The 24,746-nt window shown below is 41.3% G+C and overlaps 1 protein-coding gene across 1 annotated transcript; it reads right to left on the bottom strand.

Moving 5' to 3' along the window:
• Window positions 1-10: 10 nt before the first annotated feature.
• On the bottom strand, window positions 11-24,513 carry TMEM165 (transmembrane protein 165). The gene is made up of 6 exons (XM_088478715.1): window positions 24,032-24,513; window positions 7,547-7,772; window positions 5,961-6,136; window positions 4,566-4,748; window positions 4,095-4,200; window positions 11-3,596 (listed from the first exon to the last, which is right to left on the bottom strand). Exons 1-6 carry the CDS (start codon window positions 24,203-24,205, stop codon window positions 3,520-3,522), a joined length of 942 nt encoding a protein of 313 aa, XP_088334841.1. The 5' UTR covers window positions 24,206-24,513; the 3' UTR covers window positions 11-3,519.
• Window positions 24,514-24,746: the final 233 nt, after the last annotated feature.

The raw sequence follows: 24,746 nt of genomic DNA, 5'->3' as shown, positions 1-24,746 counted from the left end.
TGAAACATGATAGAGTATCAGAAAATATTTTTAATAATTTACAGCTTGCAAATATTCTTTCATCAATCCACATTACATTTGTGCCATAGCCTGGTCGCTGGAGAGCTTTGTCGTCATTTACTTTTCCATGTGCTGTAAAAACGATTGGGGCAAATTAAAGTACAAACCAATATCACATCAATAAAGGAAAAGAGAGGTTGCAGTCTGAAAACTGGCAAAGGAACATTGTGACATTTTTATACATAGTAAAATTTCACTTCACAAATTTACTGAACAAATAAAATATAAAATCCCCTCAGGGTTTGTGGAGTGCTACACTTCATATTTCATCTTAGGAAGCTAAGCGGCTTTCAGTGTGAAGAAAGTGCTACATAGGCTCTAAATTACACCTCTCTGGTTATTCGCTGCATCACTACATTATAAAATGGGTCTACAAGGAATGGTTTGCAGCACATAAACCTTTATTTTCCAAGACCCCTCACCCACTACTATGGAGGTCACGCACCAAAGCTTTGCCCATGTCACTGGTGCATGAGCAGAAACATGGCCCCAACAACGCTAACCTGTATTTAAGGTGGAACAACAAGCTGGACATGTATTGGAGGTTGGCTGCTACAAACCTAGGTGTAGACTTACACAAAACTTTATTTTCAAATATACTTTGTAGTAAAATATGTATACACCTCAGATCAATTCATATAATTTAATTCTTGCACATTTCTATAACTCACATCTTAAATTAGAACAGTAAGCAGTTCTATAGCCCCCCCCCCTCCCATTCTACTACTACAAAAGGTCCAGGGATGCGGAATATGGAGTTAGGAATAGGGGTATGAACAAGTAAAATTTTTTTAAAAAAAGGTAGCACACTACAAGCACCAATGTAAAATACTAGGGCTTCTGGATAAAGTATAGCTGTATCCAGAATTCAGGCTCCTGGGAAGCCCTTGTGCGTGCATCTGTACACCTTGGGCAGTGTACAGTCAGTCAATGGCTATCACCTTAATTCAAATAAAACACAAAGTAACGTTTAGGCAAATTCTCATTTTATTTAAACACAAGATCAACTAAATATCCGCTGCGATAAAACACTTAAAACTTTCTCTAGAAAATGCAATTGAATCGAGACTCTTTTGTACAGCTGAGTACCTTCCGATTGGCACGGATAGTCTGTGAGGAGGACTCAGCAGCTGCACCCTTCTCTGATGGGGAGTTGACAAATCGTTACAGGGGCATCTGCATACTGGGCTGATTACATCTTCATGCCAGCAAGAGTACCGGCTGCTTGTAATATGCTTTTTACATGAAGATATGTACCCTAAGGCCCGTATTCAATTTGAAGTGTTAAGTCCGGATCCATGTTAAGTAACCGGCGATGACGTCATTATCGCCTGTTTTGGTTTTCCTCCGTATTCAATTTGAAAGACTTTCTGCCTAGGTGGAAAGTCAATGCAATGTAATAGGCGGTAAAGTATCGCCCATGAATAGCAGGCGGAAAAAGTGCAGAATTGGGGTTTTGGGGAGCAATGTTTCGGGAACCCCCCGCAGCCTTCAGACAGCCCCCCAAAAGGTAATCTGTGTCAAAGAAATAAAATAATAAAAACACATAAGGACACCCCAAAGATTTACTTTGTAAATGGGGGCAAAAAAAAAAGTATAGGTATAGAAAAACGCTATTTAGCAGCTATTGAGCCCGTTTAAAAACACCAAATACCTTCATCAAGTCAAATCGGGGGGTAACATAGTGAACCCCCATGTCAGAGCATCATTTGTGAGGTGACAGGCAGATTTCCCCAAAAATGACAGTACTTTCCACTTGTTACAGTATCGCCGGGTGCCGTTTACACGTACTTTCAAATTTAATACAGGGTAAAGCGTGCACGCGCGCAATACTTTAACGCCTACAAAACAGGCAAAGTTGGCGTTAAGTCCGGGCCACGTTAACGTGGCTCGGCTCAAATTGAATACGGGCCTAAGTCTGATATATACTCTGATAGACCCGCCAAGAGTGACTAGGATTACAAATGTGTCCACATACATCTAGCCTCCTTGTGCTAGAAACAGCCCTCCCAGTAAGTCTTATTCGCACAGCGATGCTTATAGGACGCAGCATGCCTATGTTGTGTGTGCAACTGCGGGTGTATCTGCATGCGACAGCCGCTGACTCTACTGTAGCATTTTGCATGCAGATATACCCAAAGTTGCACACAGAATATAGGCATGCTGCATATTTTAATCAGCAGAAGCTGCTTGTGTGTCCTATTAAGATGCACTGGAAATTAAAAAATGGCACAAAAATATGCTCGGCCCTACCGAGTCACAGTGCTCCCTCACATTGCATAACGAGACTTGTGGGGCACAGAGGTTAGATGTATGTGGAGACATCTGTATAATCAGATTGCCATTTACCCTAGTTTTCATTGGCCTGAACCACAGAAATATTTTACACCGTTCCAGAAGTTTACATTAATTTTCTTTTATTACAGAAATTAATGAGAATTTGTCTACACATTACCTTTGTGTTTTATGTGTACTTCTCCCCCCCATTTGAGATCTAGAATTACCTTATTATATAAACCAGCTGCAAGACTCCTCATGTCCAGCGGGTTATCAGATAGAATTGTTGTTGCTTTCTTTTTAAATATATCCTACAGGTTCTCAAACTGAGTCCTCAGGATCCCAAACAGTGCATGTTTTCCAGGTCTCACAGAAATCATAAGTGAAATTATCTCCACCTGTGGATCTTTTAAAATGTGTCAGTGAGTAATGAATACACCTGTGCACCTGCTGGGTGACATGGAAAATGTGACCTGTGTGGGGTCCTGAGGACAGAGTTTGAGAACCACCGATATATCCAATTGTATAGGGTGCATTGCGCCCACAGTATAAATGGGGCAATGACCTTGCATTGCTTAGCGTTACAGCTAAATTACATAAGTTCAAAGAAAACTGGTTAAACCAAGCTATAATCTCTTTTATAACATCAAAGCTACAACTAACTACTCTGCTGTACAGTGAAATAAATCATTGCTTATTTCATAAACACACTGGCTATAGCCAGATTTAACAAACTACTTTTTTCATATATATCTTTGTTTTCCCTAAGCTGAAGTAAAAGTATTTTACATACGGGAACAAATCCGTTCCCATAGTCACCCAGCCCGATTAGGTCTAATGTCAAATATTGACAACTTGTATACTGAGTACTGTGCACATTCACTGCACAATAGTATTAAGGGGATTTGTGTGGGTAGATGAGAACTAATGTCCAAGAGGCTGACTCGCCCTTTAATACTCTTTTACATAATGTAGCTTAAAATAACTTTTTCCAAAAGAACATTAGGATGGAGGTAGCCTTAAATCTGAAAAGCTGTTGGCAAACAAGATAAACCTTAAAACAATACCTCAGAGAGCATAAAAAGGTCGACTGAATGATTCTGTACAGTGAGCATCTCATAGCTACAATTGTACATTATATACAGAACTACAGTACAAAAAAAAGTCTCTTTCCACAAAGCGCTAAAAACCAGAGTCTGGACTTATAAATAGCGCAGAGAAAGCAAAGGCCAGGAACACGATTCCACCGATGATAGTCACTGGAAATAAAACCATAAAGACAAGACGTTAGCATTACTACGTAACAGATCTAGGCACAGGGTCATTCTGCTTGCCTCTAGGTTTCCCAAAATTCTGATAGATAGATATCTATCTATCAGCTATACTATTCCATTGAGAGACAGTAAGCTGCCAATAGTCCATTATCCTTCATTTTACTCTCCTTACGTTAAGTGTAGAAAACCTCAGCCGCCATCACATTTCTCTCAATGCAACCAGTAGCCTAGACAGCAGCAGGATACACCATCCCCAAAAAAGTAATCTCAGTGTTGGATGTGAGCCGACCATGTAAGAATCATCCAATCCTGGGATGACCTCTGCAGCCAGGTAGGTCTCTCTGCTGTCCAGGACACATCATATAAGTTTCCTACCCCTTTCTAAAGGGGGACTCCCATTCATTTTTATGTGTCCATACTCACATCCCCTAAGTGCTTTCTGGAAAATTATGCAGATACTTTTTACTAAAATCAGTAACTTACCAGTTCGAACTGAAATTTTCTGTGCAATCATTCTACCTCCAATAACCGCTAACCCAGTACATAGACAATGGCCAATAGTACCACCAACAGCAACACCAAAAGGATCCTGGATCAAGGGAAAAAACACACAACATACCCCTATAAATGCAGTATTATAGCACGTAAATTACATTTCCTCTATTCTTAAGTCAACCACATAAAAACACACAAGACAATACTTAAAGGACTAAATGGCGATCATATCTGGGGACCTTGGTACAGGATGCATCACATATAAAAATACATTTTGGGTACTTACAAGGTTTAGGATTCAAATACTGTTCTGGTCATTTGAGCATGTCTAAGCATTTGCTAGATCACAGTCATCTATTCAAACATCAATGCATTCAATAATTATACCCTAAACAGATGCTTAAAAAAAACTTGAGCCATAAGAATTGCAAATACAGCAATGAAAAAAATTATATATACCTCTCTGGCTGCCAACACAATTGTTGTTAGTTGTGAGCGATCCCCCCATTCTGCCAAGAACGTCAATGTGAATGCTTGGACAAATATTGGCGAGATGAACTGCATCCATCTTTTCTTGGGGGTGGTGGGTCCCCCTCCAGTTTCCACATCCCCAGATCCATTTAGGAGTTTAGTTCTCTGAAGCTGGGAAGAGAAAACAGAACATTGTTACATTACATAAGCTGGTTGAATTGAACATATATTGGTAACATGCTAGACAAGAGTGAAAGTCTGATTTGTTTGTATGACTAGGATATACTTTAATATCACACTACTCAGTACAAGAAACATGTCTCACATGCATACAGTGGTTGTCATGATAAATATCAGTACTGTATGGTGCAAGACAGGAACACTAAATGTATATAGAATTATATATTCTGTAAGTGTTCAGAGAACATTTGTGGGTCATGTATATAGCAGTGTTCTCCCCAGGCTGTTTTTTGCGGGCGCATCTCCCGGCAGAAACAGCCTGCCGCCCGGCCCTTTCCCCCGCCGACCCCTGCTGTGGAACGCAGGCCTCTGAAGTGACCGGAGGCTAAAGAAGCCTCCGATCGCTTCAGAGGCAAGCGTTCCCAGTGATTCACTGCGCGGTTGACATCATGACGTCACCCACGATGTGAGGAGCCTGCTGGATCTAGTTAGATCCAGTCAGCGCGAGGCAACGGGAGTGGGAGTGCGAGCGGCCAGCGAGTAAAGGTAAGTTTGGGGCTGGGACCAGGGTCTGGGGACACTGCATAAGGGACACTATTTAAACCTGCGGCCACTGCATAAGGGACACTATTTAAGCCTGGGAGCACTGCATAAGGGACACTATTTAAGCCTGGGGGCACAACGTAAGGGACCAGTCTGGGGGCACTGCATAAAGGGGAAAACTACAGGTGGCACTGTATAAAGGGCACAAATACAGGGGGCACTGCATAATGGGCACTTTTGACAGAGCCAGTGGGGGGGCAGCCCGAGACCTGTCGTGCTGGATTGGTAAGGGAGATACCCCTTTTCCCGGCACGAGCATAATCGCGAAGGCCCCCGCCCGGCTACTTTTTGATGCCACCCGGCTGGAAAATATTTTTGGGGAGAACACTGTATATATAGGATTATACATTCTGTAAGTGTATATAGAATTATATGTTCTGTAAGTGTTCAGAGAACATTTGTGGGTCATTTTACGATGTACCCTCCCCCATATGTAGACCAAAACTATATAATAAATTGTACAGTAAAGAAATAAAAGGTAACATAGCAATAGACAAAACTGTTAAACTTCTCATCAATAAGTTTAAAAAAGAACCCTTCAGTACATAGCCCCGTCACAGATGCAGCGGAAAAGGAATCACAACCAGAATAAAAACCTACTTCCTCGTCTTTCCTCTTGATTTCGGCCTGAACTTCCTCCAGCTCCTCCTGCCCTTCGTCAGCGCTCATCTTTAGTCCCTCCCGCAGCATCCTAATGCCGAATATTGCAAACAGTGCGGTTGATACATAATAGGTGTACACCCTGGGAATGACGGTGGTGGCATATCCAAACAAAACTGAGGACACAAAGGAGACATCATGAGGTCTTTCTAGTGCAGTAACGGGTTATTATTATTCCCAAGATATCTAATTTTGGTATGAAAATATTCCAAAAAAAGGGAGAGAAAAAAACGATACTTCTCGTCCCAAGCATTTTGGATATGGGAGACTCAACTTGTAGCAGGGACTGTGCTATTCTTACTTATTCAAGTTTCTGTATTGTGAACCATAAAAAGGTCTCTTCTACGCTACTGCATTCCCATTAGATAGGAGCCCTGATTAATCGTACCTCAGTGTCAGACCTAAAAGCCATAAAAAAATTCTGCCACTTTAGCTCTCCAAAGCAATTGCATTTCAAGATCTCAGCACCAATATTCACTCTGCCTAGGCTCTGAAATGCCACTGAATGGATTAAGTCAGTAGAATGGAGTGCTGTATTAACACAGCTCTTTAAAGGAACAAACATACTAGACTACAGCCTGCTTTCTAAATGCAGTTCTCCTTTAAGGAGGAGTCCATCCTGACACAGTGGATGGGTTTTCCATCAGATGAACCCTTACCGATCACAGGAGGAAAACATTTTTTATTTTTTAAGATTGGAAATTGCCTTTTATAAAAAAAAAATAAAATGGAGTTTGAGCAGAAATTCATGGTTACCATTCAGCGTTGTAAGACCTTATACCAGCAGTTCTAAAGGGCAATGTGACTTGATTTGAGGTTCTTGATAAGGATTCCGATTCGATGTTTGTAAACCAATCGGTAATTATAGTAGTAGTCACATTGGAATTTATCTATACCGATTTGTAAGCCAGTACTAACAGCTGTATACAGTCATCTAAATGCTAAATTTGGAGTGTAGCCGCTTATGGAATAGTCGAATACTCATTGTTTTTAATCTTGGACCATTCAGCCTTACTGATATTCCACTATAGAGCTGTCTGGAAAGTTTTCTTAAAGCAAGATTCATAAAAAGATGAAAAAAAAAAAAAAAAAAAAAAGGGCAAAAACTTCATGGTATAATGGTGGTTAAAAATAAAAAAAATTGTTCTGGCAACTGAAAGAATCCAGCTACTGAGCTTATACTATACTACTGTTTAACAAACTTCAGCACTTGAGCTAAAATGTAATTTCAATATTATTCTAGAAAATCTTGCTTTTTTATGATAAGTATTTTATCTTTCGAGCACATCTGCAATCACTTTTCTAGTCTCATCCCTATCGGACATCACCAGCAGTCATTAGTTTCTTTTTTATAACCTCTAGCTTTTATTTTAGTTCTCATCCTCTCATGGAACTGGGTTGCCAGACACCGCCATGCAGGATTATTTTTTCAAGACTAAGAGCTGCCCTGTAGACAATCCTATAGTTGTGGGCAAGACTTATGCTGGAAAAAAAAATAAAAAAATATTCCATAGATTACTACTCACCTGATAAACAGGTCATCAGCCCTAAGGCTAGCATCGCTCCGGCCAGGACAGTCAGGCGGTTGTATCGCATTGCCATTATGGCAGCTATAAAGAAGGTCTTGTCCCCAAGCTCTGACACAATGATTACGGATATAGCAGCTACAAAAGCATGGATAAATCCCAGGTTACCAGCGGAGGATAAGTCTATGTTCCCAGAATGCACAGCAGGAAGCTGAGTGGGCATCTTCTGTGGAATGAAGAGTAATTATATACAAGACTAACAGGAGGCTCTCTTTCATAGGATCTAAAGCAGTAATATTGGTCAGCATTGCACAATTTTACATGTAACACAAAATATCCTCCAAAAGGACAAAAATGTAATTCAATTTATAGACCAGCAATTTAGTACATTCTAATAATTAGTTACCAAATTTTGTATATAGCTGGAGGTGCTCCCTGGAAATCGAATATCAAGTACTCCGAAAAAAACCTTCCAATGGCCTCAGCCAATGTGCAGGAAGTGATTCCTGTGTGGGGCACTCTTTTATAATACATTAATTGATAAAATTGATATCAGGAAATATACATAATTAAAACATAACTTTTAATCAGATCCTTCCTTAAAATAAATTGAGAATTATTATGACCGATTATGAAAATATGATAGTTACCCAACAATAAGCACACACAAATATCATATCCATCAATAAGCACACATAAATACCACACACAAATATTAGACATTCTGTAATTGTGTATGAAACTTGTGGTGATCATATTTAATCATTAACAATACATCCCCATATGGGTAAAATAGGCAGGTTTAGCAGTTAGTATATTCCCTCCCTTTCTTCATTAATTCATTTATGTAGTAGCACTATATGCAACCAACATACACATAATTTAGAATTTAAACACTATAATGCTTCTAAAAACGGTTTTGATAAAAGTTGTAGGTATAGTATATACATACAGGACAGATATATTCTCAGTATACTTTTGTTATATATGAGAGAGTTTGTTTTATCTCTGTCTTTCTCTCAACCATAAATGCCAGCAATTCAGTATCATGTATTAGAAACAAATAGACAATAAATAATAAATAAATGACACATCTAGTCATGTGTACAATGTTGCAGCCCGTCTCCTGTGATTATTAATTATACTTCATGGAAAAACAATTGGGGGAAAATACATGAACACTGCTATTCATAAATGAGCTGGCAGCAAGAACCAAAGAGGTTCAAAAAGGACAGATAAATGGTTAGGTGTGAGGGTCTGGTTCCTTCTGCTTTCCCAGGTCTTCAGATTGAGCGGACCTTGGATGAGAGAGGAACACACGGCAGCACCGTTGGAAACAAAAGGGAGTCGTGGGGGACAGTGCGTCAGTGTATGGTGTTAGGCTGACAGGTGAACAAGCCCGACTGTGGTGAAACGTGCGTACTGCCTCTCGGACACTTCCCAGCTGCAGGGGGAGAGTGTTTGCAGCAGGCTCCTCTGAGACGGATTCTCTTCAAGTCAGGTGTTTCTCTTTCAGGTGGGTCACGATGGCGCATCTGGCTCCTGCAATACTTTAAGTAACAGGGCCCGCCTAACACCATACATGGGCGCACTGTCCCCCCCTTTTGTTTCCAACAGTGCTGCTGTGTGTTCCTCTCTCATCCCAGGTCCGCTCAATTTGAAGACCTGGGAAAGCAGAAGGAACCAGACCCTCACACCTAACCATTTATCTGTCCTTTTTGAACCTCTTTGGTTCTTGCTGCCAGCTCATTTATGAATAGCAGTGTTCATGTATTTTCCCCCAATTGTTTTTCCATGAAGTATAATTAATAATCACAGGAGACAGGGGCTGCAACATTGTACACATGACTAGATGTGTCATTTATTTATTATTTATTGTCTATTTGTTTCTAATACATGATACTGAATTGCTGGCATTTATGGTTGAGAGAAAGACAGATAAAACAAACTCTCTCATATATAACAAAAGTATACTGAGAATATATCTGTCCTGTATGTATATACTATACCTACAACATTTATCAAAACCGTTTTTAGAAGCATTACAGTGTTTAAATTCTAATTTATGTGTATGTGGAGGGAATATACTAACTGCTAAACCTGCCTATTTTACCCATTAGGGGACACAATTTTACATGGTCTATACTGCACAGACAAAAAAAATGGAAAAAAGCTCAGTTGCTTGTCACATTTGTTTAAAGACTTATGGTGCATACACACGGTCAGATTTCTTGGTCGATTTAAACAATATAATTTAATTCGACCTTTTTTTTGCCCCCTCAAACGACCAAACGATGCACAGGCACGGATAGTAGACATCGACCAGGTTAGTCTGGTTACTATAGGGACCCTCGATTGTTGATCGAGGGTCGTTATAGTAGTTGGGGAAATGGAGCATGTGCTGGATGTTCGATAACTATCATCCTGCACATGCTGGTCGATCAGACAACGATATCTGATCTGATCGTGTGTATGGTCCATAAGGGGAGATGTTGTCCATAGCAACCACTTCACTTCAACCTGTCATTTTATAGAAAGTACTTGATAAATGCAAGTTAGAAGCGGATTAGTTGCTATAGGCAACCTCACTGATTAGAAAGCTTGATACATCTCCTGCCTAATGGCCCCATTTACAAATAGGAGTCAGTCCAGCCAGAGGGTGAACATCTGCACCTGGGCAAACCCTGCTGCAATGCAATGGGCACAAATACTTTTTTTTTTCTACTAATTTAAAGGAAACAAATGTGCATAGATACTCCAGTGTTCACCAGAATAACACAAAAAGGGATACACAAACAGGCTCTCTGCAGACTCCGGTCTACATATGAAATTAAAACAATTTGAAAGTAAAATTAAATGTGCATAAAGCGATTTTGGCTTGGAACACAAATACTGTATTAAAAAAAGAAAAAACAAACAGGTGATGTTAAATTCGTTTTTATGTTCTATACACACCTTACTGATGTCATCAAATATATGAGTAATTTGTCAGTTTTGTGAGAAGAAAAGTTTAATACAGATAAATCATAGCGATGATGCATGCAACTACACAGAACAAAATGTACTGTGAATAGTTAATAAAAAAATATGTCTTAAAAAGAGTAACGGAATATTCTAAAAGCCAATGATAGGTTTACTATAGAACAGTGCATCTTTATTAGCCCATTTTAGCATATGCAAGTGTTAAGGGGAAAGATACAAAATACAAAACACAGTTACCCGGGGTTCTTTAATATTTAAAATAATATCCCATAGAACAGGGATGGGGAACCTCAGGCCCGGGGACCATATAAGGCCCACGGTATCATTTGGTCTGGCCCTCTGAGCTTTTTTTTCTGCTGACCTTATCTGGCTACAGACAATTCCTTGGACTTCATGCTTGGTTTGTGCTCTGACATGCACTGTCAAGTGTGGGACCTTATATAGATAGGTGTATGCCTTTCAAAATCATGTCCAATCAACTGAATGTACCACAGGTGGACTCCATCCTTGAGTTGTTCCTACAGCTTAAAGATGGCCACACATCTAAAGATAATCTGTCCAACCTGCCAACTAGTTGATTGGTTGGAATGAAAATCTGGTAACTTATGGGAGTAAATGATGATCAGCAATTTGCTCCTAAACGCCAGATAACAGATATGTTTGATCTAACTCAGTGGTTCTCAAACTCAGTCCTCAGGACCCCACACAGTTCACGTTTTGCAGGTTACCTCGCAGGTGCACAGGTGTAGTCATTGCTCACTGACACATTTTAAAAGATCCACAGGTGGAGATAATTGTTTCACTTGTGATTCTATGAGGAGGCCTGGAAAATATGCACTGTTTGGGGTCCTGAAGACTGACTTTGTGAACCTGTGATCTAACTAATTTGTTCAAACAACAGTTTTTGTCCATTTTCCGACATTTGGGAGCAAATTGCTGATTGTCATTTGCTTTCATACCTTACCAGATTTTCATTCCAACCAACTACTTGACTGGTTGGACAGAATCTTTAGATGTGTGGCCAGCTTAAGGCCCCCATATATCAGCAATTGATTGCAGCAATTTGCAATCGATTGAAAAAGGGAAAGATTTTTATACACAATCGATTGCAAATTGCACGATTGCTGCAATCAATCTCTGATGTATGGGGGCCTAAAGGCTGTGAATACTTATGTACATGTGATTTCTTAGTTTTTTGTTTTTTATTAAATTTGCAGAAATCTCAATTTTTTTTTTACACGTTGTCATTGTGGGGTATTGTGTGTAGAATTTTGAGGACAAAAATGAATTTATTCCATTTTGGAATAAGGCTGTAACATAAAATGTGCAAAAAGTGAAGCGCTGTGAATACTTTCCGGATGCACTGTATGTATGTATGTGTTACTTCACTAACAAAGTTGTGCAACAAGTCACAGCACAAGGGAAGGGTCATTAACTTAACGGCAGTACCCATAGGGCGGAAATCAATTGTTCTAGCACGCCCGATCTCCCGTCTAAAGTGACGAGATCTCGCGGGGCGCTATTCAATACTATCGCGCCCATAGAGGTCAGGTTTAGCTGCATAAAACAGCTAAATTTGAACAAAGTGCTGGCGTGATCTTGAAAAAAAAAGTATCGTTTGGGCGCTCAAACGGGTCACTATTTGCGCATTTCAGCTTGCCACCCTGGGGGTGTGTGAACTGAAATGCCGCAGGCAGCTGATTGCACCCGGCGGGAGCAACAACTGAGTAACATAATCGGGCAAAAGATACGGGAGGGGGTCAGCTGCTGGCGAAATGAATTGAATTGTGCCCATAAACCAATAGGAAAAGGCATCAAAACTAGGTTAATGATCCAAAGCCATGGCAGAACTAAATGACACACTGTATGAATACATACATTAAACTGAAGAAATTGTGTACTTGGTGCAGTGTTAGCTGCTGAGCCAATCTCTCGTATTCATCAATGTGTAGAATTTTGGGATAGGACCATAGATGCCATTTATTATTTACATGAAATTATATTTATTCACTCAGCGTCTGAAAATGGTGCCATTGTGATTTAGCACTGAAGTCTGCTGTCAAAGAATATAAAAATTAAAGTAACATTTTTCTTTTCCCCAGGAAACAGATCAGTCTCTTATAACAGGACCTACTTACATGAATGTTATGTCCCGATACCATTTCGCCAGCAACAGATGACTCTAGTACCAGACATTACTCATGGAAGGCTGGTGGTCATTGATTTTAAATACAAGGTTTTAGATAGTTATCCTTTTCTGGCCTCGAAAACCCCCACACCCACACCGATCTAGAAGGACATGTTTTCAACACAAGGCTTTACGCTTCTGCCTGGGGACAGCTTACCTGCTCAGCCACTGTACTAACGAGAGTCTGAGAATGCTGCATTCAACCCCATTAATAAATATTGCTTTGCGCAATGAAACCTTTGAACCATGAAACATTTAGCTAGCCAAAATATCTGAATACAACAATTTCTAAATGGGATCTTAAAACCTTGACTGGGTTACTTTTCACTGAACACTGCTGGTATGTTCTGCTGGCACAGATTGGATCTGCGATTATTGCTAAAGAACAAGCAACGACCACTTTTAGCTTGAGACTGATCACCACTTTAGAAAAGACAATTGTACCCTCCCATCACTATACATTTGCCCTTGTGCCGATGTCACATTATCTTCGTCAGGGAGCTATTTGACAGCCAAGCCCTTTCACTGAAACAAGGAACTTTGCTCCAAGATCACAGTGTACGATCTACTCAAAGAACTTACAGAATCCATGCTGATCCTCACACTTGCTCTAGTTTAGGCAAAATAAGAATACTAATGTTTGAATCTAACTATATACAAACTTCATTACATAATGGTAGCTAATAAACGGGTGCTCTAGGACTTTTGTCCTACCATGTAATGCAGTGGTGTCAAACTCAGGCCCTACAGCTTTTGTGGGACTACATATCCCAGCATGCCCTGCCACACTTTTAGCAAAATAGCAAAACTGTGGCACTGCATGCTGGGATGTGTAGTTCCACTGCAGCTGGAGGGCCTGCGTTTGACACCACTGATGTAATGTTAGAAATAATTGTTGAGCGGGCTGCGCTTCAAGGTGTGGTGAGAATTGAGGGGAGGGGTCTAAAATCTTGTGGGGGCGGGGAAGAATAGGGATGGGAAGTCGGGGGGTGCTGCAACATATAGCAGGAGTACCTAATCCTGCTAGAGCAGCGGTTCTCGAACTCTGTTCTCAGGACCCCCACACAGTTCACGTTTTCCAGGTCACCCAGCACGTGCACAGGTGTTGTCATTACTCACTGACACATTTTAAAAGTTCCACAGGTGGAGCTAATTATTTCACTTGTGGTTCTGTGAGACCTGCAAAACATGCACTGTTTGGGGTCCTGAGGACCGAGTTTGAGAACCTGTGTGCTAGAGGATGTATAAGGATAATATAGTATCTCCCTCATCCTTCACCTCCACACACATAACCAAGGAGCGCACGTAACCTCTTATCCTTATACTACCATGTAATGTGCTCAAAGACCACTGTACATTTTGTGCTTCCACAATACTAGGGCGCTCTTGCTATGCTACATGGTTAAGCAGAAGCAGTTGGGCAGAGTGGTGGAGAAATAAGATGATTAAATGGTCACAGCAGTAGCTACAGTTCCTTACAGTAAATGTATAGTAACTCAGGTTATCTGTCAAGCACACTAATGGACAGCTCTGCTGACAATCTGTGGACGAGAAACATCAGCACCAAGGACTCGTCTGCATGGCAAAGGTGTGATTATAGTAAGAGCTTAGCAGCATCTCTAAGTCACATGTTCATTTTCTACCAATCTCTGCTGTTCAAAAGCCCAAATTTGGGAGGGGGATCAGGGGATTTGATAAAAACAAAAAATAGTGGAATTTGCTGCTAATGATGTTTATGAGCTAGAGCAGGCCTGGCCAACCTGTGACTCTTAGCTGTTGTGAAACTACAAGTCCCAGCATACCACCGATCAACTGGTGTGGCATGCAGGGACTTTTAGTTTCACAACAGCTGGAGAGCCACAGGTCGGTCAGACCTGAGCTAGAGTGTTCATGTGTTAGCACATTCCATTACTACAGTAGTTACTATAGTACAAACAGGAGAGAGCTACAGCAAGGTATGTTTAATCTTTAATTCAGAATGATGTAAGGTTTAGATATTGCAAGCATGAATGATGTTTGAGCTAATTAAACATGTATAAAACAATTTAAAATAAACACAATCATTTATTTTGTAACGTTTAGTTAAAAAAAAAAAAAAAAAAAAAACCAAGCAACGCTTTGCTTTGAACCATACAATACCGCAATTCAATCCATTCTTGAAAATAAAAAAAATTTAAAAAATGCCCAGATAACAGAACTGAGCACATACCAGACACTAAAACAGATCAATAATTGCACAGCAATATTATAGCAGGGAGTAAACCGCACAGACCCAAAGTCTGATATAGCAGCTAAAGACAGTGGACAGAGGGAAGTCAATGCTTGTATATGTAAAGTGAAGAGCCTTGGACTTGGTGCCATTGCTCAATGTTAACCTGACATTCCACACAGCTGTTAGAGAGTAAAGACTTAACTTCCTTGTTTCATTACAGACAGCTGCATGAATACTGTAGGACAGCGACCCTTATGGGATCACAGGACTGTCTAGCCCCACGTATCAAAAATCCAGTCCACATACTGTATTAGTCATGTATTACGGTCACTACTTGCTTTTTTCAGTTAAAGAACACCTCCTTCCTAACATGACAACTGGCTACTGAGGAGCAAAAGGGCTCACTGGGCTTATTTAGTCAATTAGAAACAGCATATGAGTAGATATTCAATGTACATTGTTTAGCGATAACCTCTAACTCGTAGGTTGCTGTTACATAAATGTTCAATCATTTTAATCCCAATATCCCTTCCTGAGAGTATTGCGTTTCCAGTTATTGAGAAAAATTATAATATATATATATATATTATATACATACACACACAAATTATATTCAAATTAGAAACTAAAAGCCGTTTTCGCGTGGTTTAGCGATAATTTCGCCATCTTTTTTTTACTCTATTGAATTCCTTTCCGTTTTCGCCTATGCGGAAAGTCAAGGCACGAAATAGGCAATACTTTTTCTCCACTGAATAGCAGGTGAAAAAAGTGTAAAATCTATATTTTGGGGGTGCAGATGTTGGGAAACCACTCAAAGCCCTTGGTAGACCCAAATCCCCCCCAATGGACAATTCACCCAAAAAAAAAAAAAGAATAAAAAAAATTAACACAGACGTTTTTTATATTTCACTGGAGAGATTATTATATATACAATTTTAATAAAAGTTATATTTTATCACATTTTTTGTTAGTGCGCCAACCAAGGGACATTTCTGTCTTCTTTTTTTATTTTTCTTCCATCTATTCTTCCATTTATTTTTCTTCTTGTATCTTGTCCTTGGCAGCATGCCCCAGACGTCGCATAAATATTGAATTTATTACTCTTTATATTGGGGTTTCACACTTATTTTTAAATAAATATTTACTGGAGCAGAAGCTTTCCCCAGATTCCTTTCCTTCTATTCTCACCCCAAAAACTGCATTTAAAAATTGGGGTAGAAAATGACAAAAGTGGGGGGGCAACTTCAAAAACTAGCGAAATAAGCGCCTGGGGGTGCTCTAAGAAGGGGCCAAGTGTTTTTGGGATTGCAGGTGCTTGTATGACGGAAGAATTTCACTTTTCAAAAATTTTACTTTAGAGACATTAAAATATGCTAGTACCCATTTTCAAGCACCCCAAATTTGATGGGACTACTAATTTTCAACAAAAAACAACTTGAATACCCAAATTAGTTTTATTAGGGCTATTGGAACACTTCTACATTGATCCCCAATGTTAGTGCATCTTTTTTTGGGGGGTAAGGCTGATTTCCCCAAGTCTGACAGTACTTTCACACTGGAGAGTTGACCATGACTCAGGAGGATGTGAAATTGAAAAGAGAGAAAATGTGATATGTGTAAACTATAAGAAGTGAGTTAGATATGTAAGCTATGAAGGTTATGTGGGCGGTTCTGGAATCTGATAAGCTTGTCTGAAGAGGTGAGTTTTCATAGGAATGCTTGAATATTTGGAGACTAGCGGAAAGTCTTATTGTGCGTGGGAGGACATTCCACAGAGTAGGTCCAGCCCGAATAAAGTCCTGTAACCAGGAAGGGGAACAAGTAATGCGTAAGGAGGAGAGACGCAGATCTTGTGCAGAGCGGAGATGTCTGTTTGGAAGATATTTTGAGAGAAGTGAAGAGATGTATGTTGGTGTGGTTTGGTTAACAGCTTTATGAGTGAGTATTGAATACGGTAGAAGACCGGCAGCCAATGGAGGGACTGAGAGTGGATCAGCAGACACTGAACGTTTGGTGAGACAGATCAGCCTCGCAGCTGCATTCATTATGGATTGTAGTGGTGAGAGCCTGTTTTTGGGATGACCAGTTAGGAGACTATTGCAATAGTCAATGCGGGAATAATGAGTGCATGCATTAGAGTTTTTGCAGTGTCTTGTGTAAGATATGGTCGAATTTTGGCTATGTTTTTTAGATGTATGCAAAATGATTTAGAGACAGATTGAATGTGGGGAACAAAAGACAGTTCAGAGCCAAGGATGACACCTAGGCAGTGAGCTTCTGGGGTTGATTGTCGAGTTGTCAACAGTAATAGAGATATCAGGTTGGTAATTACTATTGGCCGGTGGAAATATAATGAATTCTGTTTTGGATATATTAAGTTTGAGGTGGCGAGATGCCATTTCATCTTGGAGTGACACGGACCAGCACAGATGGTGACAAATCTGGGGAGGATAGGTAGATTTGAGCATCGTCCACGTACAGATGATGCTGAAAACCAAAAGAGCTGATTAGTTTGCCAAGAGAGGCGGTATAAATTGAGAAGAGCAGGAGGACCCAAGACTGAGCCTTGCGGTACTCCAGAAGTGGAGGTAGAATAAGAAAAGCGAACAGTGAAAGAACAATTAGATAGGTAGGATGAGAACCAAGAAAGGGCTGTGTCTTGAAGACCTAGGGATTGTAGTGTTTGTATGAGAAGAGAGTGGTCAACAGTGTCAAAAGCAGCAGAGAGATCTAGAAGAACTACAAGTGAGTAATGGCCTTTAGCCTTGGCAGTGACCAGATCATTTACTACCTTAGTCAGTGCTGTCTCTGTAGAATGTTGGGAACGAAAGCCTGACTGAAGTGGGTCCACTAAATTGTGGGTGTTAAGAATGTGTGAGGGGAGTGTAGGCAAGTCTCTCCAGTATAGCTTGGAGGGGCATGGTAGCTGGGAGATAGGATGGTAATTTGATAGTTAGGGACAGAATTTATTGTTTTCAATATGGGAGTGATCACTGCATGCTTGAACAGTGATGGAGAGATACCAGTAGAGAAGGAGAGATTACAGATTTTCATTAAGTGTGGGATGAGCACAGGAGACAGAGCCTTACTGATTTGTGAGGGTATAGGATCAAGAGGATAGGTAGTGGAGTAGGAGGATGAGAAGAGTGTAGATACTTCATCTTCATTAGTGGGGTCAAATGATGAGAACATGCCTCCAGGCTCAGGTAGGGAATTGAGCAGGTCCCTGGCTGAGCAAATGCGTACCATTTCATTTCGGATATTATCAATCTTGTCTTTGAAATAGGTAGCAAGATCTTGTGCATTGACAGTAGCAGGTGGGTTGGGTGATGTAGGGGTAAGAAGTGATTTAAATGTATTAAAAAGTTGCTTGGGGTTAGAAGCTTGGGCCAATATGACAGATTGGAATATGTTTGTTTGGCAGTATCCAGTGCAGTACGATAAGAGTGGTTTATAGTCTTATATGTGAGAAAGTCACTTGGGAGTACGAGATTTACACCACTGATCTACTTTACGTGAGAGTTTTTGTAGGTGTCTTGTCAATTTGGAATGCCACAGTTGATGTCTAAGTCTACGTGGAGTGCAGTGTTTTCCACAGAAAATTTTTCCAGCCGGGTGGCATCAAGAAGTAGCCGGGTGGGGCCTTCACAATAAAATATTTTGACCTTATAATTAAACTTGAAATAACATTTTGTATATTAATTCTCCTCTTATTAGAGGCCCAGTCGTCGGATTATGAAAAAGCTGCAAGGTCCTTTTTATACAGCTCCCAGATACCGTCCCCACTTGCAGGCTTCCAAAGTGCAGAGTGGTAGACTGTTTCTTGACGGGTGGGGGCCCCTTTAAAAAGTGGGAGGCACATATAGAAACCGTTGTAATTCCTACACCGTTCACCTGATTTGGATGTAATTACCCTCAAATTAAATCTGAAAGTCTGCAGTTAAAGCACATCTTGTTTGTTTCATTTCAAAGCCACTGTGGTGGTGAATAGAGGCCAAAATATGAAAATTCTGTCAATGTCCCAATATTTATGCACCTGACTATCTTTAGATGGGATACATGTGGCAGGTCAAAAGTCAGTATGTCCACACCGACAATATCGACACCACAATGCCGGCGGTAGTATGTCCATGCGGTTGGAATGCTACTTAAAGCATTTTAACTGAGCTAGTATTATAAATAACTTGAAACATGTCGTTAAAGTAGCATGTCTAAGGTTATAATGCCAACCCGGTGAAAATAAGTAGCATTACAAGAGAATCGGCAAACTGGTGCCGCCATCGTAGTGCAGATATAGTTAGTGTCGACATACTATCAACCTCCGTGTTTGGTGCGGGATACCGGCGGTCAGATTCCTGATGCTGTCAACCCGACATGGTTATGATACAGACACCTATCGGTAAGTATCCTAACCCTACCCCTAAACCTAACCTTCCTTCCCCTCTGCCTAAACCTAACTCTCCCCTTGCAGCATAAACCTAAATGTCCCCCCTGTTGCCCAACGCTAACCCTCCCCCTAGTGCCTAACCCTCTCCCTAACCCCACTACTTACCGCCAGGATGCTGGCGGTCGGGATTCTGATCCATGTTGGGATTCCGAGGCCGACATTCTGAGCGCCAGCATTCCGACCGCTGGGATTTAAACTGCATCCCCAACCTCGTGTCCGCATACCCTTTAGATAAGTGCAACTCAAAATACAACCACAGAAACATAACAGTACAAATACATCTTGGCGTGCAAACCAAAGTCAGATTCTTTTACATTGAACAATAAATCAGGCTATAATACTACGACTGGTTACTAAGTTTTCACAGATCAATCATATCTGAAACTATAGCTTCTAGTGACCCATCAATATTAAAATGTAACTTTTATTAAATCCTTTAAAATTAGGTCAGTGAAATTTAAAAAAATTGTAGTATGAAAAAATAATTAAATGTGCGAGTTAAATAAAACTAGTGTTCTGCACAATAGTCTATTGATACATTCTACTCTGGTCCATATACCACTTTATATATCAGCTTAATAACTGAGTGCATAAATTCAATCCAACAATTGATCCACCGTGCTTCTTTATCTTCTCACAATATATTGCTTCTGGTTTAATAGAGTTATAATTCTGCTAATATTATCACATACTTATAGTATTATATTATACTATCTTTTCAGAGAAGCAACAACAGATACAGATGCCATAGTAAACAGTAGATGACTAATCAGTATCAAGTTTGGCATGATATCTACTGGTTATGAAATATCGGTCAGCTAAATGGTTAGGATGACCAGGGCCATTCAGTAAGGTCAGGGCACATGTAATAGATGATGCCGAGATACAGAGAACTGGACTAAACAAAATAGTCGCATCCTACTTTCATCACTGCTATGATGCCACGTCTCAGTTTACACAGAGCACTTACAGGTATTTAGTCATCAGCAGCTCTAATTACATAGAAATATGCATGTATTTCAATATATAAAGCTTAAATGTCAACGTCACTGATTTGGCTACATTTTGAAGACCAAACCAATCGCATTTTGTATTATTTAAATGACAAAACTACATGATGAGATGAGAATTTCAAAAACACTGCTCTTAAGGTCAAAGGTACACTAATATAAAAAGAATATATGTTTTTTAGCCACCTACCCCCCCAGCTAAAAACCTGAGGGGCCAAGGCAAATATGCTGCACTGGCCAGTCTTCATTTTCTCAAATTATATATTACTGCATTTTTGGTGATCCCACCTTCATCAGAACAGAGACCAGCATTTACAGAGTTAAGGTGCCCATCCACTAGCAGACCTCAAAACGACTGCATGATTAGGACATTGTAATCGTGCAGTCGTTTGTCAGTCTGTGATGTGCCTACACTGAATGAGCAGTCATTCAGTATAGGCAAATCAATCACCTGCAATCATGCTCAACCCAACGTTATCGTCAGGTTGCCCACCATGTTTGCCCAATGATAGATGTCTAAACGACCAGTGGGAGCGCGCATCGCTGGTCCTTTTTAGACATTTTTGCAAACGATTCAACGATAACCATATTGTTATTGTTCAATCGCTCAATTTAATCTTCTAGTGGATGGGCACCTTAAGACTGGTGTGCAGGCTGAAGTCTTTACATCTGTGGATTAGTATGGGTTTCAGTACACACCTGTCCTACAGCAACCAACATATGGTACATAGATATTTATCTGTACATTCAGTGGTAGATGCTAATGCTGTTTGCTTGTGGGGGATGTAGTTAAAATCCTGACGGGATGCCGAAGCTTAGAATGTCGGCGCCGAAATCCCCACACCTGTCTGACCGGCAGCAAGTACTGGGGTTAGGGAAGAGGGTAAGAGTTAGGATACTGACCGACGGGTGCCATTATCCTCACCCTGTCAGGACTCCGGCGTCGGGATTCTAACCACCAGGATCCCGGGCGCTAGCATCCCGTACCCAACCCATTTGTGGATACAAAGATAAAACCCAGTGTGGTACTGTTGGGGGTAAGTGCTACCACACTTACCCCCAACAGAGTAAGAACTTCTAGCTGGAAGGAGGGAGGGAGGTCGGTTATTAAAAACGGACTTGGTGTGTGGGATATTCTTTAGTGTTCAACAGTCAGTGCACTTGCTCTTTACTGCACCATTAAACCTAAAATACAAGTTGTCTTCTTTAAAGCATAATTTGCACAGAATCTACAGAATGTTAACATAACTTCACAAAAAAGCTGAGATATTTAAGATGCCGAGTACATATTAAGTATCTGACTTTTTGCCGCTCAGAGGCTGACTACAGTGTTCCTCAATATAACGGAAACAATCTACTGGGTAAGGCTGCATTCCCACCGGAATTAAACATATGCACTGAACATGCAATTTTGAATGCAATCTATGTTAGAACCACACTATAAAATGTATTTAGTTTTATGTGCATCTAACTAAATAACACACTCCATTTCAGAACATTTGAAAAATAAATGAACACGGTTCTCCATGTTAGAGTAATGACATGTGGGTAAAAAGCATTTATACTGTATATAGAATTCAACATAAATATGGGTTGAACAAGGTAACAATATCCCCCCAAAAAACACACTGCTTGCACTTGTAAATGTACAGAAATGCAGTGTGGTGTATATACATTTGTGTACACACCCTAAAGGAGAATAAAATCAGGAGTAAAGTCAAACAACTTGTGCTCCTGATATAGTTACATGGCTTTTGAATGTCAATAGCAGCTCTTTTATGTAAGCCAACTTTTGTGAAACCTGCAGGCATCTGCTTGGACATATAATTCCAATAAAGGAGAGTTAGTTGTTAAGCATGAAAACTACAACACACAGTTGTGTGCAAGGAATCACAGGGGCTTTAGATTAACAGCGGTTGTTGCCAGGAAACACCCAGATATTTAATAGAACACAGATTACTACAAAATTAAATAAGAGGAATGAGGAAGTGTTTCTGCTTGTCACACAAAGAAATGACCTTACTAATGAATCTAAAATTACTAAATGTGCATGGCTATACAAATACCAGGATCCCATGCATTCCAGCATGATTTATGGGTTGACGTACAGTACAGATGAAAACTTAAATGTAGAGGACAGTTACATATTGTAAGATTGAAGCCCAAGAGGCTCTAATACGCTATCTACCTTCCAGCCAGAGCGAATGGGACACCTGTTTGGGGCTCAAAGGACAATATCATGCAATACCGGGATAAGTCTTGTATATCACCAGTGTACTGGGATGTACTTAAAAGTAGGCTCCACACCTGTGCACTGCTGATTATAAGCATGTTAACCATGTAACATTATAACGTTAACCATGCTAGTAAAGGATCATGTTTTAAAGGTTATAATGCCAACACAATTAATATACTTTAAATCACATTACTGCCGGTCTCTGCATTGTGTTGGGGACATTACACTGTTGATATTCTGAACGTTGCTTTTAATCTACATCCAGTGTATTGGGGTGTATAGGTGGTCTTACATTTGATACAGCCACCAGTGTACTAGGAGTCTGGACATCTGGTTACAGTGTAGTGGGATGTATAGGGTGTCTTACATCTGGTCCCCCAGTGAAATACCTGTGTACTTGTGTCTAGGAAAGTCTTTACCATTATACAAGTATGCCTACTTACAATATTCAGTGTGGGGGTCTTGGGGGGGAATCTGTATGATTTACCGCCGGACGCAAATCCGGTGGATGGAATCCCGACAGCGGCTGCCCGACATGGGTGAAAATTCTGATCGTCCCTAAGGTAAATATAGACTAACCTAATTCCCTCCCCTAACCCTCCCTTAGGGGTGCCTAACCCTAACCCCCACCTTCCCCGCCGCCTAAATCTAAGTCCCCCGTGGGGGGGGCCCTAACCCTAACCCTCCCTCCCCCTAGCCTAACCCTAAATCCCCCCCGGGAGCCCTAAACCTAACCCTCCCCCGGCCTCTCTGCGCCTGGCTTGCCGTTCTCCCGGCGTCAGTATAATGACAGGCGTCTAGATTTAGACACTTGTCATTTAACCCTCGCCGGGATTAAGCAATTGGGAAGCCGGCTGTCGGGATTAAGTCCGCCGGCTTCCCGACTGCATACCCTTTGGGGGAGGTGGACTGGGTTTTCCCTGTCCTGGTGGGAGGTTGGGTGTTCCCAGTGTATTGGCATTCAGTGCGGTGTATAAGGCTCCAGGGAAGGCTAGGTGTTCCCTGTTCCTGTGCAGCGGAATTTATAGGGGCAAAGTGCTGTTTTATTGGGGGCCCGGGTGAGGCTGGGTGTTCCCCGTCCCATTGTAGTGTTACATATTGGGGTCTGGGGGAGGCTGCCTGTTCCCGGTCCAGTGGGATATATAGAGGTGCAGTGTGGTGGGGGGCTGGGTATTCCCTGTACAATGGGATATATAGAGGTGCAGTGTGGTGGGGCTGGGTATTCCCTGTTCCTGTACAGTGGGATGTATAGGGACGAAGTGCGGTGTGTATTAGGGAATGACGTTGGAAAGTAACTGATGACGTCAAGTTACAAATACTAAAGGGGATCTATCCACTACCATTAGGGATCCGGGGGAGGCTGGCTGTTCCCTGTCCAGTCGGATGTATAGGGGTGCATTGGGGTCTCACCTCAGCACGGGCTACCAGCTCCGGTCTCTGCGGCAGCGGCGGCTCCCTGTTGCGGTGCGTCCCGTCATCTTCCTGTATGGCCCCGGTGAGGCCGGGCAGCTGTATGGCGCAGAGGAGCAGGAGGAGAGGAATCACCAGCGGGGCCCCGGGGGAGCGGAAGGCCGGCATCTTCATGGAACCGACTGTGCGGGGACCGGAGAGAGCAGGGTGTAAGCGCTGCGGGTTATGGAGGAGGGGTAGTCTCCCTGTCCCGCTCCCGTAGAACCGGTTCCCAGCGCCGCACACACAGTGACCGCCCCTCTTCCACCGTCACCGGGAGAGTGTAGCCAGCCTCTCAGCAGACGATGCCGGCCTCTGATAGGTCAGAGACACTGACATGTGAGATGGAGGGGAAGTAAAATGCAGTTGCTAGAGTTTATATAGGGACATGTTCCTAAGCAGCCGCCATTATCCCGAATACAGATCTCGCCTACAAAGTCCTGCAGCTGCTACGATAAAATGGCTAACTAACTGGGGACAGGACAGAGAGCTCTCTATTACTACTCTAGCGTTCGGGCGAGACAACCGTGCTACGCATGCACACGTGACCAAGGCAAAAGAAACAGGAAAAATTAGCAGCTGTCTGGCAGTCGGTTATTATTTATACCGACAACGAAGGACTGAACGATATAGATATCGTTATCGTTCAGTCGTTCATTATGCTGTGCAGTGCCCA

The sequence above is a fragment of the Taudactylus pleione genome, unplaced genomic scaffold, assembly GCF_031769625.1.
Source record: "Taudactylus pleione unplaced genomic scaffold, aTauple2 ptg000218l, whole genome shotgun sequence".
Lineage (NCBI taxonomy): Eukaryota > Metazoa > Chordata > Amphibia > Anura > Myobatrachidae > Taudactylus > Taudactylus pleione.
The sequence above is the reverse complement of the archived record's forward strand: the minus strand, read 5'-3'. Positions and strand labels throughout refer to the sequence as shown.